This window comes from Xiphophorus hellerii, chromosome 14 (assembly GCF_003331165.1).
Source record: "Xiphophorus hellerii strain 12219 chromosome 14, Xiphophorus_hellerii-4.1, whole genome shotgun sequence".
Lineage (NCBI taxonomy): Eukaryota > Metazoa > Chordata > Actinopteri > Cyprinodontiformes > Poeciliidae > Xiphophorus > Xiphophorus hellerii.
The window spans coordinates 3,020,937-3,046,709 of record NC_045685.1 but is presented as its reverse complement, the minus strand read 5'-3'; the positions used below and the strand labels follow the sequence as shown (position 1 = coordinate 3,046,709).

The following is a 25,773-nucleotide window of genomic DNA, read 5'->3' as shown; positions in this document are numbered from 1 at the left end:
GACAGGATTTACTAGTGAATCCAAAAGACATTATTGACAGTTTTTCTCAAATAATTTGTCAAACAGTTGTTCTAAGAGCGACATACAAAGTTCATGAAAATATTTGACAAACACCATGTCAAATTAGTCTCAAGTCCATCAGTCATATCCAAAGAAGCAGCAAACTCCACCTGAATAATGCATCTAGTGATGTTTCAGAAAAGCTCAAGTGAAAGGAGCCATTTTAACGTAGAGTTTTAGAAAAAAAAACTTCTAAGATCAGAAGAGATGAGTCTTTTGACACCTTTAAGACACATTTACAGTGTCAGAACAGACAAGTGGATATTTTGTCAAATACAATTATTTATTTATGCCAGTAGGTGGCATAGCCTACCCTAAAAAAAACTCAGCTGGCTTTCTGCACCAAAATGAAAAACACAATTTAAAAATATTAGCTTGGCAGTTTATTATATAAACTTGGCTTCCCGGGTAATGAGACAGATGTTTACAGCTGCTAAGGTTGTCTGTTAAACACTGTTTAGCAGGGACATGAAGGGCATCTACCCTCTGCTTCCTGGACTCGGTACAGGAAGCGAAGTCATGCTGATGAAAGGCTCTGTTCAGATTCTGATTGTGTATATTTACAGTATTATTTAATTTTCCCAACCAAAACTCGCCAGTGCAACATTTTAATATATTCTCAACAAAACTAAGAAACAAGCAAACTAATTAATAATTTTTTGTTGTTGTTGTGGATGGTTAAAAATGTCCAAACTACTAATCTCCCTGAGCTAACCATCAAGGAATTGATCTCTTAGAATGTCACTTTCCAGATGATGGCTGGTGATAGTGGAGGGAGTTCATCCTGTAATCGGTGGGTTGCCGGTTTGATCCCATGCTCTGTCCGCCTCTGTTGTTGTGTCCTTGGGCAAAACACTTCACCTGTCTTGCCTGCTGGTGGTGGTCAGAGGGTCCAGTGGTGCTGCTTCATGGCAGCGTTGCCTCTGTTAGATTGTCCCAGGGCCGTTGGATGTGTGTGTAAATGACTGAATATAATCATTTTGTGAAGTGCTCTGGGATTTTCCAGACTTGACTAATCAATACACAAGTAAAGGCAATTTACCATAAGGAGGTGAGAGTGTTTTTGCCATCTGTGTTTTTGACATATCTTACCCTGACGAAGGTTCCATTGTTGTGGTTCCAGAAGTCTCATCCATTAGTCACCAATCATGACAGATTTTGTGTCCCAACATCCTGAGACTTTATGAAGGTCTCAGAGAGACTCATGTTGGCCCATCTGAGTCAGCAAACCAGCAGAAAACTGGACCCCTGAAAGCTCCTTATTGCTTTGGTGTTGGAGTTGAAGTCGCCTACATGTCATATCCTCAGTCTTATGAAGTAGATCCACTCGGCATATATTTGAATTTCACCATTTTGTTGACTTCATTTTACAGTTCTTAGAGCTTTATGTTGTTTCATATGCTTCTAATTCTGTTCCTTAGTTGCATCCTTAAAGTCTGTTACTCCCTCTAGTGGTGTGCAGTGACAACACAACTAATACATAAATAAGGCATTAAACCAGGAAAACCACACTACATAATACACCTCCTTCTGACATACGCATGCATCAACAAACACACAAAGCAGGCAGCAGAGTGAGGATCTTATTTTTTGATTTCTCCAGAGCATTTTACTTTGTTCAGGTCTGGCTGGCCAAACCCTGATTTGTCTCTGGATCAATGACTGGATCCAGAGAGACAATGGATCAATGACCGGACCATCTGGATCAATGACTACCTGACAAACAGACCATAGTTTGTAAGACTAAATTGCTGTCTAGAGGCAGATGGTCAGCAGCACAGGAGCACCAAAGGGGCATGTTCTTTCATCATTTCATTTCACTCTCTACACTTCAAAACAGAGCAAGTCAGAGTCATTTTATATGCAGAAATACTCAGATGGTTCTGCAGGCTGGTTCACTGCTTTGTGACATGGTGTAGCAATCATCTCATTTTCAATTTAAACAAAAACAGAGGAGATGATTGTAGATTTCAAAACAAACAAGGTTTAGTAAAACACACTTTCCATCATGGGAGAAAAGGGGGAGGTGATGAAGGAGCATAAATACTTCAGTGTTCACCTGGACAACAGACTGGACCGGAGAGTCAACATCATGTCTACAAGATGGGACAGAGCAGACTGGACACTTTGATTAAGCTTGGATCTTTCAAAGTTTGCAGCAAGCTGTTGCAGATTTCTATAGGTCTGTTGTGGGGAGTGTAATCTCTTCTGCCATCATGTGTTGGGGCAGCAGCATCAGATCGGGCATTTTACAAAACCTAAACAGAGTGATGAACAAGGCTGGTTCTGTTCAGTGGCTTCTGTGGAACCTCTGGAAGTAATGGTGGAGATGAAGGATTGTCCCGAAAAAATCACAATATTTATGGACAGCCCTGCACATCCTCTTCATGAGACTGCTTTAGAATGACAGGTTGCCGTACTACTGTTAGTATTGGACAATAATCAAAATGGTTTGTTAGCTTACCGATGGTATTTAAATAATTTTATTTGTTTAAATTGAAGCTAAAATTTGGTCAAGAGAAACACAAGCCTTCTGATGTGAAGTGAACTGTTCACCACTCCCCTTTCTAATAAATCCCCCTGCATAAGAAGCGGCCAAACTGAGACATGGTTGTACGCAGAATGGAGAACTTCATGCAGGTAACAGTTATACTTCTCTGCAGCCACAGTAAGTATGATATAAAATCATCTTCAACATGGACTCCATTTAAACTGTGTTCTTTAACTTCATCAGTCTTCCATTTTTACTGATTTACTTTTGTCATCTTAGAGTTGAATCTGTTTGTTTCAGGTTGGATCTGTGAGTCTCTAACTGTGGACGTCCATCCTGGTGAGGACATCACTCTGTTCTGCTCCAACATTTCTCCATCTCCAACCCAGACAGACTGGTTCAGAGTGGTTCATGGAACCAAACCCAGCTGCATCTCCTCCATGTACGGTGCTGAAGGCGAACCTTCATACTGCGATGGATTCCACCGTGAAAAATTTATCATGAGTTCCAACAAGACAACTTTCTTTCTTCAAATCAAACAAGTGGACCTGATGGACTCTGGGTTGTATTTCTGTGGATTTTATGTAAAGAAACATACAGTTATTGGCAGAGCAACAGAGTTAATCATTAAAGGTAAGACTGACTCTGTGTTCCTTAATTTTCTAAGAACGTTGTCATTGTAGTACAATAACAAAGTTACTGCAAAAAAAGAAATAACCGACCAAAAAATATCATCCATACTTTCAGCTAACAGAGACTCCAAAGACGAGGGGGATTCTGATAATACAAGTAGGTTATTTGTCTTAGAGAAGAGTTCACTGGATTTTACTGGAGTAAAAAAAACACTCTGCTAAATAGATGAAAAAAAAATGTAATATGTAAATATTTATAGAAGAAGCGGACCAACTGATGGACCTGATGCCTGGGATTTTAGGTTCTCTGACTGCTCTTCTCTTTGTAGCAGTCGTTGTTCTGGCTGTTAAAAACAGGAGACTTGAGAGAGGTACAGTTTGATTATATTATTGGACAACTTATTCCAAGCTAATTTAGAACAGAACAATAAATATGTAATCAGCAATAAACTAACCAGACTTTTCCATTTGTCTTTTAGCTTCAAGGCAGCAAAAAGAAAGAAACGAGGTAAACTGAGTAATTTAAATTAATCTGTATGAATGATTTCAAATATTGCAGTTGATCAGACGATTTGTCTCTTCCTCCATAGCTCTACAATTGACCATTTATTTTAAGCTCAACAAGATAATTTTCATTTCAGATGCTATTTGCTGCTTCTTTTACTGATATCTAACCTAGTACTGTTGCACGGCACTAATTATAACAAATCAAACTGCTTTCCCCTAAACAAAGCTATTTTTTTATCTTTGAAAACACATAAAAATTTAAATTAAGTTATTTCATTAGAACACAGCACAAGCTGAGAGTTGTTGCATTAGTTGCTTTTGGACATTTGCAACTAATGCAGTTAGTGTTCAGATGTTTCTTGGTTTATTGTGAATAAATGTGTAAAACACATTAATTCAACTGTTAGCAACTTTCACTGGATTGGAGGATGGCAGAAATATTTGTCTGTAGTCTGAATAATAATTGTGGCTCAGTTAAAACAACAAAAACAAAATCTCAAAATTCAGACTAAAAGATTAACAGTTCACAAAAGGATGACTGAAGAAAAGATACCTTCCAATTTGTTGTGTGTTTCCTTTAATGAAAAAAAAACAACAACATGAATTTATGTTGAACAGTTGAATTTTGTCTTTTTATTTCAATATTGTCTGAAATTTCAACGCACTAAGGCTATTCAACTACTTTCTTTACTTTTATACATCAAGTTTCATCATTAAAACTTTCAATAATCAAGGCATCATAAACCTTAGATGATGCCTAATTCACATAAACCCCTGTTTGACTATCATGTGATCATTTCTTTCTTTCTGGGTTTCAGAATGTGGATCCAGACGATTTGAACTATGCAGCTCTGAGTTTCCAAGCAAAGGCCAAAAAGAGCCACAGGTCTGGACCTCAGAGGGACCTGGAGCCACATGTTGTGTACGCTGCCACCCGATAGACTCAGGAAGCAACAGGAACTGCAACGGAAAATGAAACTCAGATTGTATCACATTAATTTACTGATCTTTTGAACCCTTCAATGCATCTGCATGTAACACGAGTGCATAGTAAAAATAAAGAAAGAATTATAATGTGTATTTTACTTCATTAGGAACTCTATTAACGTGTTCAGTTTGTCTCGATCTCAGCATGGCTTCTTTATTTCTGTTAACCATAAAAGTTACATTGTCTTGGTTTGTCTGCTTTTTGTCACACAACACACAGAATGGAGTTGAACTGAAGGAGGAGTCAGATTGTTGGACTTCCTCAATAAGACAGTTGAGTGGCCTGCTGTGTGAGGAGTGAGACACACAGAGACACTGACAGGAAGAGACAGCAGAGTGTGGTCTGAGAGCAACTGAAATAAAGATTAGGCATCAACAGACCACACACACATGCACACACACGCCCACGCACGCCGACACACACACACACACACACGGACACGCCCGCACACCCACGCCCACACACGCACACACCACAGACTGACAGACTGACAGACATGACACTGATTCTTTGAAGTGTGTCCCAGACAATGTTAAATCACTCTGACCATCCTACCATCATAGCTTTTTAAAAATGTTTTGACTTCAAAATAAAAAAGCATTTTGTAATGTGAGGTAAATTATTTTGATCCCATCAAAAGAAACCGTTCCCACAAAGAGATCTTTGTGAATCTGTATTGACCTCCATTCATTTTAGCGATTTCATTTATACCTAGTCCCAGACATTTCCCTCAAACGGTTACATTTCTATTCCTAACCATAACATTGACCTAAACTTAATTTACACTATTCCTCAAAATCGAACTAGCAGAGTGAAGTAGAGCTGCAAAAAAAGTGAGGATACGGAAAAGGTCCTCAATGTCCACAAATGACCTCTTTCTGTTGGTAATGTCATGAAGTGCTGGGTGTGGTGGTGAGGCAGACGCTGTAGACCCAGATACGGAGTAAAAATAGTGGTTTTAATGCACAGAGTTACAAACAAAAATCTAACACAGTCCAAAAACCGAGGCAGCACTGCTGAGCGGAATCCAGGGCTCAACGCAGGTAGCAACAAGGCATACGAATGGACTAGATGCCAAAATGAGACGAGGACCCGACCAAGACACAGACACACAGGTGACACTAAATACACAGGAGGTAATTAGGGAACGAGAAACACCTGGGAGTAATCAAGGGGAGAACAGGACAACACGGAGACACAGAGACACAGAAAACTCGAAATAAACTCACAGAAAAACACGGAACATGACAGGTAAATGCTGCACAAGTGGTCCTTCATCTGTAGAATAACAAGTAGACATACACACACACACACCCCCACGCACCCACACACACACACACACACGCACGCCCACACACCTGTACACACACACACACACACGCATTCAACTCACCCCCACATCCCCCAACACACTTAGTATGTCTTTCTATCTTCATGACTTTGCATTGACTTCCATTCATTTTCCATTAATTTCTACAGTCTAATCTTAATCCTAACCCTAAACCTATCACCAGTATAATATGCCCAACCCCAACCTAAACTCAGTTCTCACCTTAGTTCTTAACCTAACCCGTAACCATAATGGGTCCCGGCTTTGGGGCTCAAAGGGTCCTCACAAAATAGTTTATATATATATATATATACAGTATCTACTGTATATATATATGCACATTAATAATAATTCATGCTTCTTGTCAGATTCATTTAATAAAATGTAAAATTCAAACTTATTTTCTGCATTTTAGGTTTCCTAAGGTTTATTTATTTATTGTTCTCTGGTTCCTTGATGAAGTGAAGGTTCTTTGAACAGGTTGATGTCACTGATTATTTTTCTGCGTCTTCATGTGCTGTTGAGGAGGTCTTGTAAAAAAATACAAGAACTAGAACTTTAATTCTCCAACAATAAGATTTTTATTGTGGCTTCTTGAAAAAGGTTCTAACTTCAAATGTTTAGATTTCAACAAAAAGTCTTCATGATCTTCCTTCCTAATCCATAACACTTTGAAAAACAAGCTGTTTAACTCATCACCTACTCTACCCATTAACTACTGTAATCTGCAGGACCAGGACATGGACTCCAATAGTTTTGCTCCGTATTGGGTGTCTTAAATCAGACAACACATTGTTCAGTTATTCATTTGTCCAGTCTAGTTTGAGGAACTTTGTACTCTATACTCACACAGATAAATACTAATAATGTAGCAAATGCAACATCACTTGTGTATAAGGAGGTAGAGCGATAACCACATTTACAATATATTGTACACATCTAAATTATTGGCTGAGTGATGATAATGTCAATGAAGACATTTGAAAAGTAAGACTAATGTTTCTGGAGTTACAGAAACGTTAGTTAGTTCACAACAAGAAACTATTATAAATGATTAAATTAAGACACTTCAGTAAGAAGCTTCTTCAAACCTGATTGAAGAATCAGGTTTGATTCTTCAATCAACTTCAAATTTCGAAATGTGAGACAACTTTGTTACATCTAACAGTCTGAAGCGTTCACATCAAAGTGGTTAAACTGAAGGCTTCATATTTTCAGACTTGAAAGATCATTGAGAACGTCAAAACTTATGCAGGTGAAGGTTTAATCTGTTTCCACTATGACATGAATGCGACCATAACAATAATTAAAAAAAAAAGATCCTTGATTTGACAGGTAAACCTTAAAGACTTTCAGTAATAATATCACATTTGATCATCAAATCAATAAAAAGTTGATTTAGTAACTCAGAGAAAAATAGCATTTAATACCTTAAATTATTGTCATTATTATGCCTTCTCAAGTAAAACATTGATCAACATGAACAAAACATTATAAGCTATGGTTGAATTAATAGGCACAAAAAAAACATTGGACGGGTAAATGTAAAATTGTTATTTTAGTAAAGGATATTATGTTTTCGTTTTTTTACTATATCAATTATTTAAATGTTTACAAATCTTCAAATTAAATAACAGGTAATGTCCTCTGATTATATAAAATTTTTATTAGTTTTTATTTTCTGAACTCATTCTCAGAGTTAATGTGAGAAACAGCCAAATAACCAAAGAACACTCCACCTCCTTTATAGAGACGCTATAAACTGGAGCACAGTTCAGCCACTAACATTTAACTGGTGGAGTCTTACTGCGCTCACAATGACAAACTTCATCCTGGCTTCACTCTGCACCTTCAGTAAGTACATCTGGCTCTACTTATTAACATCTGTTTGTTTCTCAGTGTCATCGTCTCTGTCATCTGTTGTGAACTTAGTTTGAAACATTAAAGAAAATCCTTCCGTTCTGTTTCAGGTTGGATTTCTGTGTCAGTTTGTCAGTTTCACACAGTTTCTGTTCCACCTGCTGAAGACGTCACACTGATGTGCAGCAACTTTACTAAATTTGTCTCTCACATATTTTGGTTTAAGATGAACAGCAGTCCCAACGCCAGCTGCATCTCATCTATGCTCAGTGCAGAGTCTAATGTCTCTCTATATGATGGTTTCCACTTCAGTAAATATAACATGACATCTAATACTACAAACCTGTTTCTGAAAATCAAAGAAGTGAATTTCTCAGATTCTGGACTGTATTTCTGTGGACCGTATGTTGCAACAGTAGGAGCAACAACAGTCTCTGCAGGGTTCACTGCAACATACTTAGAGGTGGAAGGTAAGATGGATGTTATAGATGCTGCATTTAGTATCAGTTTTGTACTGTTTTTAGTTCAGTGTTGCTAATATGTTTTCCGTTTGTGTTTTCCTCAGATGTTTCAGACGGATTACTCAATCTGCCTTGTGTGATTCTTGGCTGCGTTGCTGTCTTCCTTACAGTCGTCATTGTTGCTTTGGTTGTCAAAATCAGGACAATACAAACAGGTTACTATGGTATCATTTCATCAGTAATTTATAATAACTAAAGTTTTAAACAAACAGCTGACCAGAGGAACTGTTTCTATCATTCAGGTCAAACGGAGAGAAAGAATCCACGACCCTCTGAGGTAATCACACTGGACTCAGTTTGAATGCTGCAATTCTCTTAGAAAACTAAGCAACTTTCTAAAGAAAATTAACTCTTTTACAGAATCTGGACCCTGATGACCTCAACTATGCAGCGCTGCATATCCGTCCCAAAGCCAAGAGCAAAAGAAGACCAGCAGACAAGAAAGAGCTGAAAGACAATGTGTTGTACGCTGCTACAAGATAAAGACAGGAACATACTGCCAGCAGCTCAAAGTGAGAAATATGCTTCAATTTCTTTATGTGCTTGAATATTTTGTCCTTACATGAAAACATTTTCAAAACAAACTGAGCTAACAAACAAACTGGTGTTTGAAATTTGAAGAATACAACAGTCCAGACTTACACTGCAGTGGCTCAAAGGTAGAGATCATGTTTATCAAGAACGTCTGCCACATTGCGGTCTCACTGCATCTTACACACTTCAGATTAAATCGGCCTAATATTGCTTTCAGAAGCTGTAAAAGTCAAGAATGTATAGTTACATTATTAACTATGAGGTTGAGAGATACAGATACTCTAAGTTGGCAAAAGGTTCACAATACCAACCACAGTGGCATCTTTCAGCTATTCTTATGTTTAGCATAGAGTTTCATGAACAAAGTCTTTATCATGGCACGTTACTATTGTGAACAGCAAGATGTGTAGATGCTGCTGCACAGTCACCAAGATTGTAATGTAGCTTAGTCTGTTAAATCTAGGCTTCCTGTTTAGAATAAGAGCCATTCTCATCCTTTACTGTGATGTTCATGATGAAAGAGAGAGAGAAGCTCCTCCAGCCATGTCATCTGCCTTCTCAACCAACTACACACAAAACCTGCTGCACTATTAGAGAGCTGCGCCTCACCACTGGCTGTACACTTGTTATTAAAATGTGTTGCTTCCAAAACCCATCACAAGGTTTATGAAGCAGGAGAACAACTTGTTTCTGTGTGTGTGTGTTTTTTTTAAAGGTTTTGTTGGTTCTAGTGGCCTTTATTAGAGTAGTCAGACAGGAAACAGGGTATTGAGAGAGGGGTGGGGTGGGGGGGGGGGGGGGGGGGGGGGGGGTCACCAGGCCTGGAACCGAACCTGCGACAGCCACTTCAAGGACTAAGAACCCTTAGTCCTTGAAGAGAGACCCTTATGTGGGTTGTGCTCTGTCCCCGCTCCACCACATCACCCTGTCACTACATGTTTAAATTCAAATGTAAAACAGATGTCAATATTACCATCAGATTCAGCTTTTTAACCAAAATTGCGTGCACAATCAAGAAAATTAACTACTGTTTCATGATGTCACAGTGTGCAGACATTAGGTACAAATATATAAACTTCAGAGGAAATAAAATAAAAGATAAATGGAAATGATATGTACATATTTATGACTATATAACCAATTTTTATTTGTTTGTTATTTAATTTCCCCCTTTGGGATCAATAAAATACTTTGGATTTGAATAATTTTTTTATAACAGGAGAGAAATAAACAAATAAAAAGGAAGTAAAAAAGCAAAAGAGAAAAAAGGAAGAAGAAAATAAATAAAGAAGGAGGAAAAGAAAAGAAAGAAGAAAGAAACAAAGGAAGGAAAGAGGTTGTGGTGCAAATATGCTCATGTTGTTTTGCAGTAGAGTAGCTGATTGCTCAGGCTGAATGTGTTCTTCATTGAGACAGTCTGGAGAAAAACGATCTCTGTTGTGACTGGTTTTAGAAAAAAATGCTCTGTCACACAAACTGAAGATAAAAGTCGAAGCAGTTTTTATCCAGGATGTGTGGGGTCTGCACAAAAGTTAGCTGCCCTTTTCCTGATCCTAGATCTGTACACATGAGGAAGTGGTTTGTTGATGGTGAGGATGGATGTGGTGAGAACCAAAGTGAAGTGGAGAAAAGAGTTTATTTTAGTCCTAAAAGTTCTAAAAAACCAGGAAACACAGAGGAGAGACGAGACACGAACACAGACTGAGGAAGGGAACCGATGACTCGACAAAGACAAGGATCCAGCTGGGAGCAGGAACACAGGTGAGGTTAAATACACAAGGGAATAATCAGAACAAGAGACATCTGGAACCAGTTAAGGGCTGGACAAGACAACTCAGGGTCTAAATTATCCAATGAACACACACAGAAACCCAGAGTACAAGTCCTGGTCGGAGGGAAGGTCAGATCTGATGACGTTCATATTATTCATAGCAGTTTGAACTCGTCCTGTTTTGTGTCTGAGCAAAGCCACATAGAAATGTGTGAACACAGGACAGACTGAATAATGGCAGCAAAAATGATGATCAGTACTTTCTGAGTGAGGTTGTTTGTCCTGAGCTGCTGCAGGAAGTCCAGTTTCTACTGAGCCTTCTACCAAACAGCCTGTGAGGATCATCTCAGGTCCAGAGCTCCAGCTGGTTCCGACTGCATCAGTGGACCGGGCACTGATCCACATCTGGTCTGTATGTGGACTCATCACTGTCCACTGAGGTCCAGTCATCTGTGTATAAGGAGACGAGGACACAGAATGAAGTGCAGTCCCTGGTTGACAGCATCACCTGTTACTAGAGAAGGTTCAGCAGGTCCTATTAAAGGTCTATTAATGATCTATTAAAGAACATTTAAATGTGTTAAACTCCTTCAAACTTCTACATATCCAGTTACATCTGACAGTCTGAACTGTTCACATCAAAGTGGTTAAACTAAAGGCTTCATATTTTCAGACTTGAAAGATGGTTGAGATCAAAACTGATACAGAGGAACGTTTAATGTGTCTCCACTGATGTATCAGTGTCTCCAGCAATTATTTTTATAATCATTATTTGTCAGGTAAGATTTACACATGTCATACAAAAAACTCATCTGATTACCTTAATCAACTAAAATAAAAATAGCATTTAATATCTTACATCACTATTGTCTTCTCAATGATCAAAATGGATAGAATATATCGAGCTACAAAGAAGGATTTTTTTATTGTCAAAGTGTATATAAATGATTTCTAATAGTGATTTTTGTTCTTTACAGTGCATGAAGTTTTTAAAAAAACTACTAAACTTCTAATTTTAAAATATTATTAATATCCTCTGATTATATCAAATATTTATTAGTTTTTATTTTCTGAACTCATTCTCAGAGTTAATGTGAGAAACAGCCAAATAACCAAAGAACACTCCACCTCCTTTATAGAGACGCTATAAACTGGAGCACAGTTCAGCCACTAACATTTAACTGGTGGAGTCTTACTGCGCTCACAATGACAAACTTCATCCTGGCTTCACTCTGCACCTTCAGTAAGTACATCTGGCTCTACTTATTAACATCTGTTTGTTTCTCAGTGTCATCGTCTCTGTCATCTGTTGTAAACTTAGTTTGAAACATTAAAGAAAATCCTTCCGTTCTGTTTCAGGTTGGATTTCTGTGTCAGTTTGTCAGTTTCACACAGTTTCTGTTCGACCTGCTGAAGACGTCACACTGATGTGCAGCAACTTTACTAAATTTCTCTCTCACATATTTTGGTTTAAGATGAACAGCAGTCCCAACGCCAGGCACATCTCATCTATGCTCAGTGCAGAGTCTAATGTCTCTCTATTTGATGGTTTCCACTTCAGTAAATATAACATGACATCTAATACTACAAACCTGTTTCTGAAAATCAAAGAAGTGAATTTCTCAGATTCTGGACTGTATTTCTGTGGACAGTATGCAACAACAGTCTCTGCAGGGTTCACTGCAACATACTTAGAGGTGGAAGGTAAGATGGATGTTATAGATGCTGCATTTAGTATCAGTTTTGTACTGTTTTTAGTTCAGTGTTGCTAATATGTTTTCCGTTTGTGATTTCCTCAGATGTTTCAGACGGATTTCTCAATCTGCCTTGTGTGATTCTTGGCTGCGTTGCTGTCTTCCTTACAGTCGTCATTGTTGCTTTGGTTGTCAGGACAATACAAACAGGTTACTATGGTTTCATTTCAGCAGTAATTTATAATAACTAAAGTTTTAAACCAGTATCTGACCAGAGGAACTGTTTCTGTCATTCAGGTCAAACGGAGAGAAAGAATCCACGACCCTCTGAGGTAATCACATGTGGACATAAATCTCTGTATGTTGCAATTATTTTAAAAGTTATTTGAACAGGAAACTCTTTTACAGAATCTGGACCCTCATTGTCTCAACTATACGGTGCTGAAATCACATCCCAAAACAAAAAACTACGCAAGGTTGTCAGACAAGAAAGAGCTGGAGACAGATGTTCTGTACGCTGCAACAAGAGAAACTCATGAAAAATAAATTAACCTGAAATTGTTTTTAGAAGCTGTAAAAGTCAAGAATGTGGTTCAAAGATCGACTCTATTAACTCTGATGTTGAGAGATACAGATATATTCTGTTGGCGAAAGATTCTTTATTCCAACTACATTATACAGCAGAAGAAAGAGCAAATAAACCTTTCAGCTGTTCTGCTTCTCAACTCTGTTACAGATGAACAAAACAACGTATTTTAGTTCTTCAGTAACTAAATGAACAAATTCTTCCACCTATAATGCTAAAATATACAAGGTTAAGTTTTCTATGGACTCTCATAAAAAAGTCTTTACTATCACATTTGACTATATGGTAGATACACAATACAGTTTTTATGGCTACCAAGATTGTAGCATATTCTGTTACTAAATCTTGATTTTGTGATTATAATCTAGTATTACATCTTAAAAATCTTATTGCATAGAAGTTTCATATTTGTTGTCAGTCATCTTAGAAAGGGAAATGTATCGTATAGAACAATTCCAATAAAAGGAATTTTGATTCTGATTTTCCAGGATTCTTGTCATGTTGATAATTATGTCTTATGGAAAATGAATAATAAGAATTGAACATACTTTTCAGAAACCTGACATTTCTGTTTCAAATGTCTTCATCAAATATAGTCACATTTTCTGAGTCACTGAATTGTGAGTTTCCAGTATCTGTAATCCATAATCATCAACATTAAAAGACATAAAGGCTCAAAATAATAATTGTATGTGTGGTAAGCCTATGTAACTAATTTCTTTTTGAAATGATTAAATTAGTAAACTTTTTCATGACATTTTACATTTTAGATCTGAATTTAAGCATAAAACAGTCTATCATTTTAATTTATTGAATATGAGTGTATGTTGCACTCATATTTTAATATCTGAGAAGAAATCAAATAAAAAAAGTCAATCAAGACGTGCAAATCAAGAAAAATGTAGCTGATTAAACAGAAAATCACTTCAGATGGTAACATGTAATGTGATACAATAAGTTGTTATTGTTTTGTGATTCATGGCCTTTATCTGTTTAATATTTTTGCCTCTTTAATTAAATATTCCAATGCAAATGATTCTTCTTGGTCAACCTCCAGACATTGTTTTTACTAAAACTTTTTGTTAAAACTTTTTCATTCAGGAGAAAGAAATTATTTTTCAAACATTTTAACAAATGTCTTTCAAACCTTCTTTGCTGAGGATAAATATGATGTATGCTAAATGAACATGTTTTGTTTTTTATGTCTAACTTTGTTAAATGATTTTTCTTGTTGATTACATCTTTTCTTATTGTAGCGGTGTTACAGACAGGAAGTGCTGTTTAGGTAATACTAACTGTCAAGTTGACCAGCTATGACCAGTGGAAGATAAAGTGGCAAACTGCTATTTTTTAAAAATCTGTTTTCTTTGATTTATCAGTGTTTTTTTGTACTTAAAGGCATGTTTATTCTTTGTAGTAACTTTAATTGATTGCAAGCTACAGTATCTGTTGGTTTATTTTGTTGAGTGATGTAAAATCATTTTGTCCCCTTTAATGCCAGACTGGTCTGATCCCCCTTTGTCTGTTGTTCAGGTTAGCATTTTACTGTTAACCAGTTAGTTTACAGTTACAATAAGTTGCTTTTAAGGCTAAACTGTGTTAGTTTCATTTGATCTCTTTGAAGAGCCATGTGACATAATTAGATTTGTTTGGTTTTGAGCATTTTTAGGTAAATAAACCCACCTTTTATTCAAAAATACCTCTGGTGTCCTCATGGCTTAGTTCCTCTGTCCATTACAGAACACAGACAAAATGTGTTTATAACTGTTTACATCAATATTGGAGATTTCTCAACCTGTAGTGTTCCACTGAAAATCTTACAATAGAAGCCCACAAACTGCAACTTCTGCAATATTCAAAATGAAAAACAAATGTTCTTTACTGACATGAATAAAATAAAATAAAATAAAATTCAGTACCTACTTCTTATTTTTGTGAATTCATTGAAATTGGTTGTTAGTGGAACATTCCCCCCCCCTGAAAAATAAAAGATGAAATACAGAAATAAAAGCACAAAATTAACTTCATCTTTTTGCTGATAATAAATATATATTATGTAACACAATTCCATTTGTTTGCAAGCTTGGACCATAATGCTAAGAACCAGATCTAGAATTGAAAACAATGGCTGCTTCTGCCATATTTAGTCATTTTGTACTCGACTTTTTCTAACCTAAATTGGTTGGAAAGTAAAGACTTCATTTTATTCCAGACCCAAAAATACAAACATTTTGTATCCTTGGTTCTAGTTCATCCTTTGACAACCAACATTTAAAAGTATTTTTCATAACTTAGCTAGCCACTTTACAAATGTGGTTATATGAAGAACATAAATCATTGCTGCCAGAGAGAGAGAGACAACTTAGAACTGTGTGTGGATCATCTGGTCTCATAATCTCTCTTACTTTATAAAGAATCAATTAGAAAAAACACATAGGAACCAAAATGAATGGATAATAAACATTGTGCTTTGAGTAAACAGGTGCAACTTTGTTACATTTTCCACTAAACGTTTACTGTGCAGATCAATATGAGTTTCATTACTTTTCAATAAACTTTTGGATTGATAAGATTCTTCTGAGTTGTGCAAACTGCTATTGTCCTTAACTGAAAAACCCCTGATGAGCTCATGATGAAGTTTAGTTAGAGAAGCTCAGAGACTGAAGCCAGTGATCATGGAAATGATCTTTGGGCCACAAGAACTTCAGAACTACCTGATCTGGAAAAAACACAAACACAAAAGCAATTGGAAATTTTATGGTTTCACATTGAAAATCGGCTTACTGACTGGAACAAAAAACAAAACAAAAAACTTTTAGATTTTGGCAAAAACTAGTCAGCTGGAAAGGTGATGGGTAGATTATGTAGAAATAATGAAATCAAATTTCAAACAAACTTATTAACAGACATCTTGCATACTATAAGCAACAATATGAAGCATTTATGAACAGTTATTAGCTGCAGCTGAACCTCTGCATTGAACAACACGTCCCTGCTGCTAACTACCTTAGCTACCCTTCTGTAGCCTCGCTAGTTAGCTACAGAAAGGTAGTTAGAAAACTGTCTGTGGGATCAAAAACTGAAAGATTCATCAGATGTCAAAAAAGAAAGACATTACTCAGAACTTACTTTCAAAACACAAAGTGATTTAGAAGTAAATGAAGGTATATTTGCATATTCTACATTAAATCAGAAGATCCTTGAACTAGAAATCTGGTAAAGCTGTGGTTTTGTTGCATGGAGATGTAGTGCACTCTTCCTGTGGTTGAAAGCATCACTTTGCAACATTCTCACAGCTGAAAGTGTCAGTGTGGGTCTGACACAACTCAGAACAGCAGGCCTGAGGTGAATCAGCTCCTTCTGCTAAGCAGCCCCAGAATATTTCCATCACATTTTAGTTTTCTATTGTGATTTACATTTTGTCACAAAATATTTTGTTGAAACTTTTTTAGACCCTTCTCAATTTTTGATGCAAAAGTTGAAATTGAAGCAATTTAACCCTTCTTTTTATATCTGAGCAAGTTGTTGTACGTTTTTTTTTTTTTTTTTTTAATGATATGATGACTGTGAGATTGAAGGTCTCCATTCCATTACCCTAATCTTTAGGATGTTACTACCAGTGACATAAAACATTGGTAAAATTGAAAGATAACTTTGACCATAAATCAAACAGAGGTGCTAATAATTTAGAACCTGGCCTTATCAAAATAGTGAAATGCATTGAGAGAATAAAGAGACTGGGTCATGAAATGTATAAAAGGATCAAATGAAATGATTTATGTCCTGATGAGAGGAAATTGACCAGCATCCTGTTATCAGTGCAGCACAGAGCGCCACACAAAGCCAGTTCTGCCTGTTGCCATCAGGCTTTACAATGCCCACGTCTGGGCTGTTTGATAAAAAAAAAAAATTGCTCTCATTTATAGGTTATGTATCAATTAATATATTACATGTGATTGCTTGTTGTTTATTTATTTATTTGTTTATATCTAGTCATTTTGAAATTATTGCTTTTAGGTATATATATTTTACAAACTTTGTATTTATTACCTAAGATGGAGTAGCTTTCAACAAATAAGCAATTTCTCCTTGGGGATCAATAAAGTATATTCAATTCTAAATCATGAGCTAGTTTGATTCCAGATGATTCCAGCTTTTTGGGTTAAAGCTGGAATCAGAATCACCTCCAAAACCTACTACTAATTTTTAGGACACATTTTGGTACAAGATCAAATTTATATCTTCAAGAGGTTCATAATTTTATGCAGAACAATTCTCCATTGAGTGCATGAAAGCAGACAGCCATGTGATCGGCCAGTCAAGACCTTAAAGATGAAATTCTAATGACTTGTCCTCCTTTCTGATCTCACCTGAGAATTTATGGACATTTTGTAAACAGGAGTTTTATAGTGAACACAATTACAGTATATATGCTAATTGTGTTGATTGTTAACAGATCAAAGAAGTGAAACTCCATAAAAAGGAAAGCTATAAAGAAAAAGGAAATTGCAAAAATGTAACTTGTCTAATAATTTTTCACACTGTGTATATCTACTGGAGTGATGCTGTTGCTACCTTTATGCTCACTGACACTGCAGACTGAAGTCAGTCATACATTCTTCATGTTATGTTCACGTAACATCAGATGTTACACGATGTATTGTGTAACATGTTGTAAGTCTTATTTTTCGGCGAACAATTAAGAGAAGACTCAGAGGGAGAGTTCTAATATGTACAAGTTGAGACTCTTTATTAAAACAAGGTTTGAACAGATTCATATTCCCTCTTTAAAAACAAACACAAAGTTCCACAAACAAACAGATGAATAAATCAAACCAGTAAAATCATTCCACTTGGTGAGTGTATCTGGTGGCAGCGTACACTGCGGTCGTCTCCAGGTCTTTTTCTGCCTCTGCTGTTCTGGTTCTTTTAGTTTTGGGGCTTTTAAAAGTCAGAGCTGCGTAGTTCAGGTTATCAGCGTCTGGATTCTGTCAACACAAACACACTGACTTTAACAAATCATTAATGATACTGAGGTATTACAGCTAAAATGAAATTACCTTGTTTGGTTGTGGATTCTGACTGTCGGCTCGAGCTGAATAACAGAAAAACCATTGAAGGTGGTTAAGAGTTTAAGGACTCTGTATTTGTACATTTCTGCACTGTCATTAATAAACAATATTCAATACCTTTTTGAATTCTCCTAATCTTTGCAACCAGACAGATGATGATTATTAAAAGGAATATAGATGCAGCACACAGGATCCAGAACGCTTCAACAAACACATCCACTGGAGAGAAATGGTTCAATAAAAGACAGATTCAAAATTCAAATGTGTCTCAATTTTAAAACAAAATGTGTAAAAAGATTCGTGTCTCTTACCTTCAACTTGTAAATATGTTGAACTGAATATCCTCCACTCAAAATCTTTACCATATCCACAGATGTAGAGCCCAGAGTCTGAAGCATCCACCTGTTTGATGCTCAGGAAAATGTTTGTTTTGTTGGATGTCATGTTGAATTTATCATTTTTAAATCCTTCTTTCATCGAAGCGTTGACTTCAGGACTGAACATCGATGAGATGCAGCTGGCGTTAGATCCGTCAACAAGTTTATACCAGAATATGTGAACGGGGAGAGTAGAAAAGTTCGAGCACCACAGTGTGACTTCTTCTCTGGGCTGAACCACCACAGTGTGAAAGTCAAAAACTGACGTGGAGACCCAACCTGAGACAACAGAACATCCACCAAGTTCAGCTTAACAAACACTAAACAAACTGACCTGAGCGAATCCAGTTCTACCGGATCAGCTGACCGACACCAACCCAGAAAATTGTGTTTCTGAATTCATTTGAATGTGGGTTTACTCACTGAGAGTGCAGAATACAGCCAGTATCAGGCTGAATTTCCCCATTGAGTGAACAGTAAGAATCCACCAGTGAGATGTTTGAAAGTGAACTGTGCTCCAGTTGCTGTGTCGACTATAAGTGGTGAGCTGTTCCGGTTCCTCACACTGAAGCTCTCAATGATTTAATTAGAACGGGTTCAGCTGGTACTGCTTCTTGTTTGTGAATTATTCATGTCGTGCAGACAATTTTTGGGGGAAAGTCCATCTGAATATAACATTAATAAATCAAATGCTTATGTTTCAGATGAAAGCTTTTTAAATTCCTTCTCAAATATTTACCTTAAATTAACACAACTCAAGTCTTCTCAAGCTTCCACAGAGTTCAAATACAATACATAAATAATACCAAATGTTAAATAATGTAACATTTATTTTACAATGTACTAGAAAATATTATTATACAGTCACCCATTTTAATCCCTATTATAACCCTTTAACGTCCTTACATCCCCCAGCTGGTACTTTATATAGACATCAGAGATTAAAATTCAGCTCTTTTGAGTGAATTTAATCTGCTAAACCTCAGCATATAATTGTGTGTGTGGCTTTGTATTTGATACATTGTAAGGTTCACTGTAATAATGTATACTAAATTGTGGGATCCATGAGATAAAGTCCTGTTTTTGGGGGTTATGAGTTAAGTTTAGGACTAAGGTGTGTATTGAGTTTAGGTTTGGGTTTTGTTTAGGCTGTGGAAATAAATGAAACCAATGCAAAGTCTTGCATAATGTGTGTGCGAGGGTGGGTGGGTGAGTGTGTGCAGGGGTTCACCCCCGCGCGCGTGTGTGGGTGTGTGTGGCCTTGTGTTTGAGAACACAGTGGAGCGTAAGGAGGAAGTTTAACAACAAATACTACATTGTGAGGACAGACGGCTCCTTATGGTGTCCAAAGGTTGTGGACCCAAAAAGAAGAGATGCTGTTTTTAGCTTACTGGTTAAGTAAGCCAAAAGGCTTAGCACTAAGGTGTGAATTGGGTTTAGGTCAGGTTTAGGGTTGGACATGTACTGGTACTGGTTTGGGAAAATGTCTGGGTTAGACATGATGTAGCCTGGTAAAAACCTCCTTGTACCGGCCCAGGGTTCTGGGTTCTGGTGGACTCTGTTGAGGTTTTCGATTTGACCAAATCTCTCATGTTTGCCCTTGACATATGAACTGCACCAGTTTGACACTGTGAAGCTTACTGTAAATTGCCTCCACTGTAAACAACAATCCTCCACTGCCAGGAGAGAAGTGCATGTCCTTCATGTCCTGCATGTTTTTGAAGCTTCAACACACCAAACTCAAATAATGAGTTCACTATCAGAACCCAACTGCACACTGAGGAGGTGATTCAATCATTTGATTGAGGCGTGTTGAACCAGGGACACATGTAAAAGCTGCAGGCCCCTCAAGGCCTGGATTTGAGGACCACTGTGTCGTGTTCTGTGTTTTCTGTGTGTTAATTTCGAGTTTTTGGTGTCTCTGTGTCTCCGTGTTGTCCTGTTCTCCCCTTGATTAGTTCCCAGGTGTTTCTTGTTCCCTGATTACCCCCAGTGTATTTAGTGTCACCTGTGTGTCTGTTCTTTGTCGGGTCCTCGTCTTATTGCGTTCAGTCCTTCGTGTTGTCCAGTCAATTTACCAGTTGCTACCGGCGTTGAGCCCTGGCTTCTGCTCAGTCGTGCTGCCTGGTTGTTTGTGGATTATTTTGGACTTATTTATCATTAAAACCGTCATTTCTCATGTTACCTGGGTCTGCTGCGTCTGCCTCACCACATCCACCGCACCAATTCATGACACACTGGTTTTAGATCTTGTGCTGAGAAACCCTAACATTTCATAACCTCTGGCTGTTTGACTATTTTTTTTTAATTTGAATTTATTTTGATTGAGTACTGAGAAGATTTAGTTATAGTAGATCTTATAACAACTGTCTAGGAATCTGTTATATGTTTGTGTGGCATTAGTCAAAGGAGACCCTTTAATAACATGAATTATCCATAGGAGGTTTGGTTCTCTGGTTTCATTTAGAGTTATGTGCTATAAAGCAGAACATTAAGAGCTCAGAGAGAACATGGAGCTCCACACATCTAGAGGAGAACTTAACCTGGATAGATGGTTTACTGCTGTATAAAAAAACTCATCGCAAAGATAGAAAATACTTTTTTCATCATTAATAATTTGTAATCAATAATCGTATTTTTCATGTGATTAATGATGTAGTAATTGTCCATAAGTAGAGGAGACATTCGGTAGATATAATAAATTCAAATCCAAACTTACCCAGAATCATAACAGTTGAGCCATTAATTCCCCCAGATCTCATCAGTAATAACTTTATGGGATTCTTCATAAATAAAATTGATTCTATTAGAAATAAAATTATTGACGTTCTCCTGAACATGATAACTTCATCCCCAGTAACTGATGCAGCACTGAATGGAACTAGAAGCTCTTCTCTGTTTGGACTATTTTGAGTCAGTAGAGTTTTCTGAGTTATCAAAAATATTAACGTCTTCCAAACCTTCGACTTGAATATTGGATCTTGTCTCAATCAAATTATTTAAAGAAACATTCCCTTTGATCACTGCCCCAATTTTAAGTTAATGACACCATTACATGGGCAGGTCCCACAAGCTTTAAGGTAGTTTTAATTAAACCTTTACTTTGGAAACCTTTTCTTTTACAAGCTGATTTAATAAATTTAATTCATATATCTAATCTTTCTTTCTTCTTTACGAGAGAATAGATGCTAATCAAGCAAACAGTAATGACCTGTTAGAGTTTCAGTCAGGTTTCAGAACTCGTCACAGCTCTGAAACTGAACTTGGCCTAAATAATTTAACAACTTCTGCCTCAAAACCATGACACCGATGATCATGGCGCCGTTTATGGTTGGACTCAGGTGAGTCCAGAAACCAGAGGCAGCGCAAGTGAGCTTTAAGTCTTTTTCATAAAAGTCGAGTCCCAAACAGAAACATCTACAAGTCCCAGGCCAAGCCCAAGTCCTGAACTTTAATTTATGAGTCTTAAACAGGTCATTTGATAAAAAGTCAGTTTTATCACAGAGTAATAATAACATTCTGTAGAATTTCTGATAAAATAAAAATAATAATAAAATAATAATAATAATTATATATATATATATATATATATATATATATATATATATACTGTGTATATACTGTATATATATACAGTATATATATATATACTGTATATATATATATATATCTACTGTATATATATATATATATATATATATATATATATATATATATATACTGTGTATATACTGTATATATATACAGTATATATATATATCTACTGTATATATATATATCTACTGTATATATATATATATATATATATATATATATATATATATATATATATATATATATATATATATATATATATATGTATATGCATTTAACAGCAAATATTAAAAAAATAGATGATACAGACAGAAAATTAAGAAGGTATTGAGACTGATCCCTCACGAAAAACAACAATTAAGAAGATTTATTTACAGAATAAATCTGATCTACATGTTAACCGGTAACATCTGTACAAAATTTATTTTACAAGATTTCATGATTACAAGATTACATAAGCAATTTCAGATTATATATGAATGGAATCATTTATACAAAGTAGAATGTTCTGAGTGAGTTAACGCTGCTGTCTGACAGCTCTGATGGATTCACTGCATCTCATTTCCGGCTCAAAGATCTGTCATCCACCTTTAATATTCAGAGAACATCGTTCAGTTTGGAAACGCTGGAAATGTTTTCATGTGACTTTAACTATTCAGGCTTGAGAGGCTGTGGTACAAAAACATTTATTCAAAAGCCAATTTTGTAGATTTTTTTTGGTTTACATGAAAATAAATGCCTGCAACATTTTGACCATGTATTCAAAATGACTGTCCAGTCATGATTTACTGAGTCAGCAAAGAAAAATTCAGCTTTAATCATCTATACATTAGTCACTATAGTAGCTTCAACTTATTGTATTGAACTTTGAACTTACAATTCAATTGTAAGTTCAATTGAAGAAGTCATGCTGTTGCCTCCTCTATGCATTTTCAGTTTACATTTTACACATGAAAATGTATTGCTTCTTGATCACCATGTAATTTGTTTCTTCATGTGGTTCTCAGAAATATCACAGCATTCAGTCTGAATGCCCAAAAGGACTTTGTGTTTTCCTCCTGCAGCTGTTCTGTTATATTATGGGATGATGCAGTTATATTAATAGATGGAACTCTTAACTAATTCAAGAACTGTATCAGGAACATGTTGTTTTTTTAAAGGCAGTGAAACAGATTTATTATCTTTAAACATGTACTTTGAATCTTGAGATTTTACATGTGGGAATCATTTTTCCTCTTGAAAACAAAGAAAATTCAAATCATGTTTCCCAACCCCACAACCACACCCCCACCAGACCCTGCCCAGCAATAAAATCACTGCATTTTTCATCATAACACACTCATTAAGTGCAATACATTTATATTGCTATAAGGTGTGCATTGCTTATGCTTTAATAAAAATATGTAAAAAAAAATGGCGACAAAGAACACATTTTTTGTGGGTCACCCACAAGTTTGACATGATGGAGAAATGGCATTTATTTATTTATTTATTTATTTATTTATTTATTTATTTTTCTTTTAGTATACCTCAAGGTAAGACATTACTTTGTGCTCTTTATCCTAGAGCATTTCCCAGCAAGCAGTTACATTTTGGCAGCACTGGCATCCCATAGTCTGCTATTTTGAACACTCTTTAATTGAAAACATCACAAGAGATGAAATATTCCTGTTGGAGCAGCACAGGGAGGAAATCCTGACTAAATGTCAGAGGTGTGCAGCGGGTTGCAGTTCCTTCATGACACTTTTTATGTTTAGAGTGAAATGTCAAATATTTTGAAAGTAAAAATTAAAGTTGAAGTCCCAAGTTTTGAGTGATCTTTTTTGACTCATGTCTGTCTCAAAAGTCCACTCCTCTTTATCAGTTTTTAATCAGTTCTATTAAAACCGCCACAAACAAAATGTGAAATTCTAACATTTCAAAAAGAAAAAAAAAAATAACAGCATCAAGCCTGCACAGATACTGGGGATTTTATTCCACTCTGACATGAATTTATCTCGTGGCAGCGTACACAGTTGTCTCCAGCTCTCTCTCTGCTGCAGGTTTTCTGTTGCTTCCTGCTTTCGCGTGAAAACTTGGAGCAGCATAATGCAGATCATCAGAGCTCAGATCCTGTGGATGGAGACAGTTTAACCAATCAAATCATGGAAAGATAAATGGTCTAAACTCATACAGTGCTGTTTCTGTCAACCACTCAAATAACTTTTACATTACAATTGTTTTTCCTCAGACAAACACAACATTCACACACTCGACATTCACACACTCGACATTCACACATTTGAGATTCACACACTTGACATTCACACACTCGACATTCACACACTCGACATTCACACACCCATGTTCAAATCAGTTGTTAACTTGGGGGGAAGTTTTTTTCCCCTAAGGGGGGCAACAGCACGAGGCGGGCAAACAACCTTCTAACTGTAAGATGATTATTCTTCCCACTGAACCACACCTATAGATTATAATCTATATTAATCACCAATAACAGAGTTTTAGTTCACATACCTCATTCTGTGGTTGAGTCCGAGTACAAACTTCTGCTAAATCACAGAAACAGTTCATCTGGTTGGTTAAATATTTACAGATCAAGCGTTTGTACATTTTTACATGTTTCATATAAATCACATATCAATACCTCTTTGCAAAATCCAAATTTTTGCAGCCAGACAGATGATGAATATTACTAGACAAATTGTTACAGCACTCAGGATCGGAGTTGGTACATTTGTTACTTCATCACACACATCTACTGAGGAGACAAGCATGTATAAATTCAGAAACTGAAATAGATGCTGTTATGTTATATAATATGAGATTAATTTGTACATCTTCTATTTATTTTTCATATTACAGACAATGCTTAAAAATCTTACCGTCAACTTTTAAATGTGTTGCACTGAACATTTCTGGGTTTCCAGCTGTGCGTGATCCACAGAAATACAGTCCAGTATCAGAGAAATCCACTGATCTGATGTCTAGAAAAAGGTCTGTGATGTTAGATGTCATTGTAAATCGGCCGAGTTGAATTTTGTTTAAACCGCTCCATCCAGACATACTCATAGACACGATGACTGTGGGATTTGGTCCATCAGCCAGTTTGAACCAGTGGAGAAACACAGGGACTTGGCTCAGATTTGAGCACCGCAGTGTGACTTCTCCTCCAGGCTGAGCAACAACTGAGTGAAACTGACAAACTGATGTCGAGGTCCAACCTGCAACGTGCATTCAAGAAAAGCAAAATAATATTGATAATTGATATTGGCACACAAACAGACAGCAAAGTCATGTAAACAATTTTGTTTAAACAAAACAATAGGTGTACTTACTGAACATGCAGAGCAGAACTCCAAACAAGTTGAAGTTCATCATCGTGTGGGAAGTTCGACTACATCAGCTCAATGATTGAATCTGAACTGTGCTCCAGTTACTGTGATCTTACTGCATGGAGGAGGGAGGAGTGTTTTCATAGTTAACTGGTTGTTGACACTGACGATGGAAAAGTTTCAAAGGATTAGAGACGAACATGATGACAACGAGTTGAAACAACATCGTCTGATTCGATAACACAGAAAAATAAGAAGTAATGTGTTTTTAAAGTTATATTCAATAAATTATAATGTTACATTTATTTTCAGTAACTTGGTTCACAAAGTGAAACAGATTACACAGATGAATTCCACACAGACTGATGTTTTCAAGATTTTATTTCTGTTATGATGATTTTCTGCAAATACAGATAATAAAGAC

At 36.4% G+C, this 25,773-nt stretch overlaps 5 protein-coding genes across 7 annotated transcripts; 3 read left to right on the top strand and 2 right to left on the bottom strand.

Moving 5' to 3' along the window:
- The first annotated feature begins 1,642 nt into the window (after positions 1–1,642).
- LOC116732207 (uncharacterized) lies at positions 1,643–4,764 on the top strand. 2 transcript variants are annotated; one of them, XM_032582242.1, is made up of 6 exons: positions 1,643–2,728; positions 2,852–3,184; positions 3,299–3,340; positions 3,513–3,554; positions 3,663–3,691; positions 4,509–4,764. In XM_032582242.1, the coding sequence occupies exons 1-6, from the start codon at positions 2,668–2,670 to the stop codon at positions 4,629–4,631; spliced, it is 630 nt and encodes a 209-aa protein (XP_032438133.1). In that variant the 5' UTR covers positions 1,643–2,667; the 3' UTR covers positions 4,632–4,764. The 2 variants fall into 2 exon arrangements, with proteins under 2 accessions (XP_032438133.1, XP_032438132.1); XM_032582241.1 differs by having other exon boundaries at positions 1,650–2,728; positions 3,444–3,554.
- Positions 4,765–7,751: 2,987 nt separating this feature from the next.
- On the top strand, positions 7,752–9,610 carry LOC116732068 (uncharacterized). The gene is made up of 5 exons (XM_032582005.1): positions 7,752–7,862; positions 7,979–8,338; positions 8,434–8,544; positions 8,632–8,666; positions 8,750–9,610. Exons 1-5 carry the CDS (start codon positions 7,826–7,828, stop codon positions 8,870–8,872), a joined length of 666 nt encoding a protein of 221 aa, XP_032437896.1. The 5' UTR covers positions 7,752–7,825; the 3' UTR covers positions 8,873–9,610.
- A 2,216-nt stretch (positions 9,611–11,826) lies between these two features.
- LOC116732069 (uncharacterized) lies at positions 11,827–14,671 on the top strand. The gene is made up of 5 exons (XM_032582006.1): positions 11,827–11,937; positions 12,054–12,398; positions 12,494–12,598; positions 12,686–12,720; positions 12,797–14,671. The coding sequence occupies exons 1-5, from the start codon at positions 11,901–11,903 to the stop codon at positions 12,932–12,934; spliced, it is 660 nt and encodes a 219-aa protein (XP_032437897.1). The 5' UTR covers positions 11,827–11,900; the 3' UTR covers positions 12,935–14,671.
- A 2,981-nt stretch (positions 14,672–17,652) lies between these two features.
- Positions 17,653–18,962, bottom strand: LOC116733005 (uncharacterized). The gene is made up of 5 exons (XM_032583635.1): positions 18,847–18,962; positions 18,358–18,702; positions 18,164–18,265; positions 18,035–18,069; positions 17,653–17,962 (listed from the first exon to the last, which is right to left on the bottom strand). The coding sequence occupies exons 1-5, from the start codon at positions 18,887–18,889 to the stop codon at positions 17,819–17,821; spliced, it is 669 nt and encodes a 222-aa protein (XP_032439526.1). The 5' UTR covers positions 18,890–18,962; the 3' UTR covers positions 17,653–17,818.
- Positions 18,963–23,964: 5,002 nt separating this feature from the next.
- Positions 23,965–25,427, bottom strand: LOC116732243 (uncharacterized). 2 transcript variants are annotated; one of them, XM_032582277.1, is made up of 5 exons: positions 25,353–25,427; positions 24,900–25,238; positions 24,662–24,775; positions 24,532–24,566; positions 23,965–24,129 (listed from the first exon to the last, which is right to left on the bottom strand). In XM_032582277.1, exons 1-5 carry the CDS (start codon positions 25,393–25,395, stop codon positions 24,010–24,012), a joined length of 651 nt encoding a protein of 216 aa, XP_032438168.1. In that variant the 5' UTR covers positions 25,396–25,427; the 3' UTR covers positions 23,965–24,009. The 2 variants fall into 2 exon arrangements, with proteins under 2 accessions (XP_032438168.1, XP_032438169.1); XM_032582278.1 differs by having other exon boundaries at positions 24,662–24,772.
- Between the last annotated feature and the right edge of the window lie 346 nt (positions 25,428–25,773).